The sequence below is a fragment of the Euphorbia lathyris genome, chromosome 1 (assembly GCF_963576675.1).
Source record: "Euphorbia lathyris chromosome 1, ddEupLath1.1, whole genome shotgun sequence".
Lineage (NCBI taxonomy): Eukaryota > Viridiplantae > Streptophyta > Magnoliopsida > Malpighiales > Euphorbiaceae > Euphorbia > Euphorbia lathyris.
Genome location: NC_088910.1, coordinates 123,239,839 through 123,249,583, shown reverse-complemented (window position 1 = coordinate 123,249,583; position 9,745 = coordinate 123,239,839). Strand labels below are relative to the sequence as shown.

The 9,745-nt window shown below is 37.4% G+C and overlaps 1 protein-coding gene across 1 annotated transcript; it reads left to right on the top strand.

The window, feature by feature from the left end:
- The first annotated feature begins 5,188 nt into the window (after positions 1 to 5,188).
- LOC136210862 (1-aminocyclopropane-1-carboxylate synthase) lies at positions 5,189 to 9,515 on the top strand. Its single transcript, XM_066002281.1, has 4 exons — positions 5,189 to 5,541; positions 5,895 to 6,026; positions 6,124 to 6,284; positions 8,332 to 9,515. The coding sequence occupies exons 1-4, from the start codon at positions 5,377 to 5,379 to the stop codon at positions 9,320 to 9,322; spliced, it is 1,449 nt and encodes a 482-aa protein (XP_065858353.1). The 5' UTR covers positions 5,189 to 5,376; the 3' UTR covers positions 9,323 to 9,515.
- The last annotated feature ends 230 nt before the right edge of the window (positions 9,516 to 9,745 follow it).

The window sequence follows — 9,745 nt, the reverse complement described above, 5'->3', positions numbered from 1 at the left end:
ATCTGATTGGCCGAGAGCTCTGAGCAAGACAAGATGACAACGACAGAAAGCCGTTTCCCTCCAACGGTTATTTCGAAATTCAAAATGACCGATGTCTCAGACGTCTCTATAAATAGTGCCCTTCAGTTGCTTCATTCCATACAGAACTTGATCAAGCCATTACGCTCACCAAATTTCTACGCAAAGTTCTGCAAGAAAAAGCAAAGCAATCTTACACTAAATTTCATATCTTTTGTATAAAAGTCTAGAGTGATTATTCAATCATCTAAGGTGTCTTAGCAATCGTTGTTTAGGACAAACACTTATCATTTCTAGAATTAGAAAGGGGAGGCTGAGTACTCGGTTATAGTACTCAGCGAGAGATTAGGATTGAGTAGAGGTATAGAGGAAGGTACTCTTGTTATACTCAGTTGCTAAGATTGTAAAAGGTTTGATGCTCTACCGTTAAAGAGCTCAGTAGAGAATTCGAAATCTCGGAACGTGTTCCGGGGACAGGACGTAGGCTTGGAGGCCGAACCTGGATAAATCTGCTGAGTAATATCTTTCTAACCTTAAACTCCTTTATTTATATATTGCTTGCTTAAACAAAAAACTGACCAAGTAAAGAGGTCAAGCTGAGTTGTGCGCATTGGATATCTGAGCTCAGGAATAGACTCTAAGTGCTATCTCCTGACTCAAGTAAAGAAACTGACCTAGTCACTAGCTGACTAAGCCAGTATCTTGCTATTCACTCAGCGCCGCTGTTAAAATCTTTTTCTCACGAAAAAGAAGTCTGCCCTAACTTAAAATTTTTAAATAGTTCCTAACCCCCCCCCCCCCCTTGGAACTATACTTGTAACGTTATAAGGGACCAACAAGGGACGCCAGTTTCGTGGTCTAAATTCCTGTGGAACTCATTCGTTCCTCCGAGGCACGCTGCAACTTGCTGGATGATGATTCACCAGAAACTGGCGGTGCAGGATCTAATGCAGAAACGCGGAATTGTTTTTGCTCAGCGATGCGAGCTATGCAAGATGGCGGAAGAGACGACTGAACATTTGTTCATTCACTATTGGGTTGCCAAGACATTGTGGGATCTGGTCTGCAATCTGCACAGCGCCCCCTACTGTGCTGGTTCTGATATCGACAACTTTTTTAGAGAGATGCGAACTGTCCGGGTAAGAAAACGGCTAAGAAAAGGATGGAACTTTTCGGTGATCACTTGCATTTGGTTTATTTGGCTCACCCGTAATAAGGCTATCTTTGATAATGACCTCCCTTCAATCCAAAATTTGTGCTGTAGCTTGCTGCATTTTATCAGGGAAGGCGCGGTAGCTGCTACCGCCCGGACTAGACCCCCGCCCGAGCCGGACTTAGTTATCGTCCGATGGCTCGCTCCTCCCGCTTACTGGATTAAGGTCAACACGGACGGCTCCTCGAGTGTTGGCGGAGATGCAGGGGCAGGTGGAATCTTCAGGAATCATAGAGGATTTGTGGTAGGATGCTTTGCATTTCCTATTGATAGTGCAGCGGCTCACATTGCTGAGCTAAGGGCAATTGTCTATGCGGTTGAATCTGCCTGGGAAAGAAACTGGAGGAATCTGTCGATTGAATCTGACTCCTCATATGCTGTCAATCTTCTTAGCATGAACTCTACTAATGTTCCTTAGAAAATCAGGAAGGACTGGATGAGTTGTATTGACAAACTCTCGAGAATGAACTAGAAGGCCACGCACATTTTCAGGGAAGGTAACTCGGCTGCGGACTGTCTTGCTAGCTTTGGTCAATCGGCGGGTTCTGCTATGTGGTGGCACTCTGAACCTCACTTCTGCAGGGATTTCGTTTTTGACGATCTGTGTAGTGTAGCGCATGTTAGATTTCTTTAATTTCTCTTCCTCCCCTATCTCTCTTGTACTACTTTCATTTTTTATTAATTAATAATATTCGGGTTGTTGGTTGCGCTGGTGGTGCCAACCTAGTTGGGATTACTGGCCTTCCTTCGCGTCCCAACCTTAAAAAAAAATGTATTTATATGTTATCAAATTAAAATGATCTTCTTCATAAAAAAAATCTTACTTAAATGATAAAAATCTCAAGTTGATTAATTTAGATATTAAATAGTTAAATATTGTTTTTGAAAAACAAATGAACTTTATTAACTTAAGATCTTAATAATTCTAGGCGCAGAATGTTAAAAAATAGGTCTGGCCAAAAACACAGTTGCAGCAGCAAGCGCGTAAGTCACTGTGTTGGTGGTCCTTTTAATAGAGACACATTGGAACACCTATGCACCAGCATGCGCATAAGTCACTGTGTTGGTGGTCCTTTCAATAGAGACACATTGGAACACCTAGAAGAAAGAGCTTATTAGAATCAATGGCAGAGCTAAATTCAAAGAGGTCTATAGTGCAAGAATGAATTGCTTGGTCTACTTCCGTCGCATCTATTTCGACCACCACATTAGAGAAGTCGTGCTCGGTGATAAATAATAGTGCCCGATGGAGGCGTAACGCCTCTACCAGTCTTTGAGGAAGGAGTCTCTGTCTCAGGATCTTGAAAGCTCAGACAAAGGATTCATCATGATTACAGAGAATACCACCCGAACCGATAAAATTGCTATGAATATGGCAAGCTACATCAATATTTAGCTTCAAAGAATTCACCACCGGACTGCCCATCTCTCTTACCATTTAATTGTGGACACTATGGAAGACAACGTCATAACCTTAGCAAATTGTTGTAAGAAATTGTTGCGTAGATTGGCGGTAGTGGATGGAGGAAGAAATGAACCTCCCAATAACATGTATTGCTCTAGAACCAAATTTTCCACAACCACATCCAAAGCATCTGACATTCTTTGAAAGTGCACGACGTCAATGAAACCTTCAAACGAATCAATGAAGAAATCGGTTCCTGGGATATAATGATCCAGTCTCAAACCATGCCATAAGTGAGTGATAAAGTCATAATCCATGAATAGATGCTCTGCGCGTTCACCGATCCCCTTGCATAAACCATAAATATTGTCATTCAGAATGCCTCTATTATGCAATACGTCCTTAATTGGTAAGACACCTCGATAAATCCGCCAAGCTAATATCTTAACCCCAGGCAGAACAACTAATGACCAGAATTTTGTCCACGACAACGACTAATCCTGCAAATTTGACCCTCGAAATCGATCCCAAGCCACGCACTATCCCGATCGGACGAAATAGAGGCCTCTTTTATCATAGTGCCGGATTAATTGATCATTTACCACACCAGTTCTAATGTAAATGGAAAGGATAGAACGCACATCCTCATTACAAACTAGGGAACAAATAAGGTGTTCATTCCATTGCATCGAATCTAATAGCCGAAGCTCTGAAACTGTCATTTCTTCCAAACCAACCCCAAGAGGAGAACGGAACAAATTTTTTTGTGAATCACTTATCCAAGGATGTCGCCCAACTTTCATTAGGAGTCCTTTTCCTACTGCCACATTAAGCCTTGCTTCAGAACCTCATGTGAACTCTAGATACTTCACCATATCATGCGGAGAGGATAAAAAATTCAACTAGAGAAATATTTAGCTTTGTGGATCCTACAGAATAAGTATCTGATCCAGTCATAAGAGCCCAAGCTTATTTAGCTAGTATAGGCGAAATTAAACGAGCAAAAGTGCCTAAACCTAAGACCCCCCTGCTCCTTCTGATACAAAGATTCTCCGAAGATATGTATTCTTTTCTTCCCTAAGGGGTTCGAAGCCCACCAAAACGAGTTCATCGTACGTTGAAGCTCGTCACATAGAGAGACCAGTAAAAGAAACATGATCATACATAAAGTCAGAATGACATCGGCTACCGATTTTAATAAGATTCCCTTACATGTTTGAGAAATCATTTTTTCGAACCAACCGAAGAGCCTATGCCACAAATAGTTTCTTAGATACCTGAAGACTGATCTTATATTCCGCCCCACTAGTGATGGTAACCCTAGATAACGACTCATATCAAGAACTTGGTAAATCCCTGTGATGTTCTGAACTGGAAACATGTTGGGCCTCACGAACTTTATTGCTAAAGAAAATGCTAGATTTTTTTAGAATTGATGGCTTGTTAGAGTCATTTTCATAATGAGTAAGAATCACTTGCTAAATCATAACCTCATAGTCTCGGACCCTACAGAACAGTAGAGTGTTATTAGCAAAAAAATAGGTGAGAAAGAATCGGTGCATTCCATGAAAGCTTAGACCCTGACAGAGTACCAAAAGATTGTGCCTTGTGTTATTGCCAAAAGAGACCTGCAGGGCAGATGATATAAATATAGAGGGACAAATGGCCGCCTTGCCGAATACCACGCTTAGGAATGATAGACCCTATTTTGTTGCCATTAACATGTACTATATAAGCCACAAAAAAGACATACATCATCATCATCATCCAGTGAAACCATGTGTCATGAAAGCCTAGTTTCAATAACATCGATGTGAAAAGCCTTACCGAACACTGTCATAAGTTTTGAGAATATCAATTTTTACTGTCACCGAGTCCATTTTCTCTTTCTACTTACACTTCATTGAATGAATGGTCTCGAAAGCCCATATAACATTATCAACAATTAACCGACCTGGAACAAAAGCTTACCGTTCTTCGGAAATAATACCAGAGAGAATCGCCTTCAACCTATATGCCAGAACCTTGGAAATAATTTATAAAGAACATTTTAGAGGGCTATTGGTTGAAAACCTTGAATAAACACAATCGAAGTATTAGCAAGCGTTGAGGGAAAACAACCGATTTCTAACCATTCCACCCCATACGAAACACATCCTTTCCCATGTCAAAATGAGTTGATGGGGCTAATCAATGTCATGTAAGAATATATAAGACGTTTTTTTCTTTTGGGCTCTTTACCCTTCCAGTGTAACAAAAAAAAAATATAAAAGACGAAGTATTATATTTGTTGAGTTGAGGGAGCTATAGTGACAAAATAAAACAAGTTAAAAAACTAAGTGACAAAATGAGAGAAATTCAAACCCCAACCAAATCTCACCAAATTTGTAAGGAGAATAATATCAAAATGATCCTTCATAGAACCTTCACTCACCCATAAAAAAATTCCAAGAAAGCACACAAGGAAACATCATAGCCACCTCGGACGACAACCTGGTGTTCTTTAAATCTTTTTTATTTTTCCATCTATAAATACACTTCAACAATTATTAGAAAAACCCACTTCAATTCAGTTTTCAGCTTTACACATATACCTTTATTTCTTCAATTCGTTCAACAACTCCCACCCATATTTCGCAAGCATTTACAACACTCCCTCTCTCTCTCTAGCTTTCTCTCTCTACACCTATATTAGATAATCAATTCTCATTCTTCATCATATTCTCAGAAGCTCATTAAAATGGTGTTTAAGTTGAATAATCAGCTGTTATCAAAGATAGCCACCGGCGACGGACACGGCGAAAACTCACCGTATTTTGATGGGTGGAAAGCATATGACAGCAACCCTTTTCATCCCACAAAGAATCCCACCGGTGTTATACAGATGGGTCTCGCTGAGAATCAGGTATAACTAATTTAGTTACCTGAGTTTATATCTAGAGGGAAGAGATCTCGGGTTTGATTCCATTAATCGTGTTACGAGTCCTAGAGAAAATTTATGGCGGTACATAATCAAGTGGTTCTAGACCATTCAGATAGTAAAGCGTCACATATCATCTGAATAGTCTAGTTGTTTCTGGACTATTCAGACAGTGACGCGTGGTATATTATCATCTGAATAGTCTCTTATAGCAGATATTGACGTATTTTCTAAAATAGCTTTGTGCAATAACTGCAGTTAAAGAAAATACGTATCCCTTTCTGTTTCAGTATTCGTTTCCGTTTTTACTAAAGTTTTAATTGTTTGATGAATTGCAGCTTTGCTTTGATTTGGTTCAACAATGGTTGAAAAACAACCCAAAAGCCTCTATTTGCACTACTGAAGGAGCTGAGGAATTCAAGGATATAGCTATTTTTCAAGATTATCATGGCTTGCCAGAGTTCAGAAATGTAATTAATTACTACTTTTTTTAACTTAATTAAACTTGTGTCTAATCAACGTCGAACCGAAATTAATTGAATTCAATTGACGAACGTTTATATACAGGCGGTGGCGAATTTTATGGGAAAAGTTCGAGGAAACAGAGTAACATTTGACCCAGACCGGATTGTTATGAGCGGAGGAGCCACCGGAGCTCATGAAATGGTGGCGTTCTGTTTGGCAGATCCCGGTGAAGCTTTTTTGGTGCCTACTCCATATTATCCAGGGTAATTATTTAATTTCAATTAAATGAAATGGTTTAATTAATTAATAAAATAATGTGAGTTGTAATGTATGCTGAAAAAGTCTAGTCATAAGCATAAGTTTGACATTTGATGTCATAGTTTTTGTAGCTAGCTAGCCACCCATAAATGTGGTCAGTTAAACTTTCTTATAAATAAAGGGACATAAGTATTAAAAACATTAAGTCAATATATAAAGGCAATAAGTCAACTAATTTTTATAAAAGTGTCAACATCTAAATTATGCTTATAAAAAGTAGTAAATGCAATTGTTGTTTCAACATCTAAATTAGCTATCAAAACAGACTGTATTATTTGGTAGGGACATGAAACAGTCAATACAAATAGTTCATAATTTCCAAAAATTATGGGTCCATTTATTTGACCTAGTATTTTCAAATAAGGTTTACTGTTTGCTGTTTGCTGTTTACTATTGGAAACCGATGTTTTTTCAAAAATCAGGGATTTCCTGTTTTTATAAAATGTTATTTTATAGATGTAAGAGGCAAATAAGAACTCTCTAAACAAACACCTAAAATTCAACATTTTAAAGTGAAAAGACAAACATTAGTATGAAAATTAACAACCGAACACCCCTAAACATATATAATAAGATTAATGGTAAATTTTAAAACAAAAAACCATGTGGTTATATTTTTATCAATTGCATGTCTATGAATTTTTTTTTTTCAAACATGACCAGGGTTTTTGGCTTTCCTAAAAATAATAATCTTTTAGTTTGACACTATACAAATGACTATTAACGATTTCAAAATAGAAAATTGTAAGAATTAAAATTGTTTAAGCCCACGTTTACTATGAAACCAAAATTTTATTTTTTAAAATCATCATTTTCAGAGTTTTCTCTCTCTAAAAATTCACTTTCTCTCTCCTCCTATGCTCGCCTCTCATCATTCGTTTGAGGAGCGGAGATACATATTAAAAATTAGGATTAATTACAAAAAACTACCCTATGGTTTGGCCGATTTGCGATCTGGTACCTGTAGTATTTTTTGTTACAAACAGGTACCTGTGGTTGTCGTCGTTACCAAAATCAAGGAAACGGAAAATTGACTGTTAAATTACAGGGGTATTTTTGGAAACATATTTTTTTTGACTTTTTTTTGACTTTTTTGTTGACTTCTCTCTTTCCTCCTCTCCTTTTCTTCTTTAACGATTTTCTCTCTCTTCTTTTCTTCTTCTCTTCTCCTTCATCTTCTTCTTCCTTTCTTCTCTTCTTCCCCATTTCTTTTTCTTTTTCTTCTTCTTCCCCATTTCTTCTTCTTCTTTTCTTCTCTTTTTTCCCATTTCTTTTTCTTTTTCTTCTTCTTCTTTCTCATTTCTTCTTCTTCCTTTCTTCTCTTCTTCCCCATCTTCTTTTTTTGTTTTTCATTTCTGGTAAATTCCAGAATTCTGGAATTCTGGAATTTCCAGAATTCTGGAATTTCTGGAATTCCAGAATTCTGGAAATTCCAGAAAATTCAGAATTTCCAGAGTTCTGGAATTCTGGAAATTCTGGAATTCCATAATTCTGGAAATCTGGAATTTCTGGAATTCCAGATTTCCAGAATTCTGGAATTTCTGGAATTCCAGAATTTCCAGAATTCTGGAATTTCCAGAAATTCCAGAATTCTGGAATTCACCAGAAGAAAAAAGAAGAAGGAGAAGAAGAAGAAGAAGAAGAAGAAGATCGATGGAGAAGACGAAGAACGTGGATGGAGAAGAGAGAAGGGTGAGAGAGAGAAAGAAAAAATTTAAAAAAAAAATTTAAAAAATCAAATTTCCGAAATTACCCCTATGCCACGTCAGCTTTTTAACAGAATTCTGACCGTCTCCTTGATTTTGCTAACGGTGACAACCACGAGTACCTGTTTGTAACAAAAAATACCACAGGTACCAGATCGCAAATCGACCAAACCACAGAGTAGTTTTTTTGTAATTAACCCTAAAAATTATTGTATATTATTATTTCTTTTTTAGTTCATTCTAGTAGTACTTTAGTAAACTAAAGTTCTAATTTTTTACATTTCAGATTTGATAGAGACCTGAGATGGAGAACAGGAGTTCAACTAGTTCCAGTTGACTGTGAAAGCTCTAACCAGTTCAAAGTAACAAAAGAAGCATTAGAATATGCCTATGAAATGGCAGAATGCAACAATATAAGAGTCAAAGGCTTACTTCTTACAAATCCCTCAAATCCACTAGGTACAACCTTAGACAAGGAAACCCTAACAGACATCCTTAGTTTCATCAACGACAAAAACATCCATCTCATTTGCGACGAAATTTACGCCGCCACCGTCTTCACCCAGCCGGATTTCGTCAGCATAGCAGAAGTAATACAAGAAGTACCAAATTGCAATCTTGATCTCCTACACATTGTTTACAGCCTTTCCAAGGACATGGGATTCCCCGGATTTCGTGTCGGAATTGTTTACTCTTATAATGATTCCGTCGTACATTGCGCGAGAAAAATGTCGAGTTTCGGCTTGGTTTCGTCGCAAACTCAATATCTAATCGCGTCGTTGTTGTCCGATGATGAGTTCGTCGCTAATTTTATCGTCGAAAGCAAAAGGAGATTAGCGAAAAGGTATAGCGATTTTACCGTCGGACTTGCACAAGAAGGGATCAAATGCTTAAACACGAGCAACGCGGGGTTGTTTTTATGGATGGATTTACGTAGACTGCTTAAAGAAAAAAGTGTCGACGGAGAAATAGCCCTATGGCGGATGATAATTAAGGATGTTAAGCTCAATGTTTCGCCTGGTTCTTCTTTCCATTGTGTCGAGCCGGGTTGGTTTAGGGTTTGCTTTGCTAACATGGATGATGGCACTATGAATGAAGCTTTGTCAAGAATTGGTGCTTTTATGGCTCAACACAAGGAAGCTATGAAGCCAAAGAAGAAATTGTGTTGGCAAGGAAGTCTCAAACTCAACAGTTTTTCGTCACGAATATACGACGATTTCATTATGTCTCCTAGCTCGCCTTTATCTCAGTCGCCTCTTGTTCGAGCCAGGACTTAGTACGTATATGTTTGGTACATTGTAATGGAATGTAATCGAATGAAAATCACGATAAAAAAATATCTATTTTCATTCTATTATGTTCTAATTATGGTTTATTGAGCATATACTTAATTAGATCAAACATCGTTTTGTCCATGTTTAATGGTTGACTAATTAATTTCAAGGGTAATTAGTGTTTTTATTATTATTCTTTTATTGTATATGTCAATTTAATGTAATCACAATTAAGGAGATTAATTAATGCATGTCTCATATTATAATTGACCTATAGAAATGTATCCACTCTACATATGTCTAATTCTTTTAAATCCCAATTAATTTTAAAGTGACGATTTGATTTTCCTTTTTATAGTTATTTTTTTTATTTATTTTTTACTTCAAACAATAGAGTATAAATTTTGTTTGAAATTTAAAGAAAAA

Excerpts from the sequence above, each read along its gene's own strand:
- LOC136210862 (XM_066002281.1), top strand. The coding sequence starts at position 5,377 with ATGGTGTTTAAGTTGAATAATCAGCTGTTATCAAAGATAGCCACCGGC. Across the intron at positions 5,542-5,894 it reads TGGGTCTCGCTGAGAATCAG|CTTTGCTTTGATTTGGTTCA; the intron begins GTATAACTAATT and ends GATGAATTGCAG. Across the intron at positions 6,027-6,123 it reads GCTTGCCAGAGTTCAGAAAT|GCGGTGGCGAATTTTATGGG; the intron begins GTAATTAATTAC and ends GTTTATATACAG.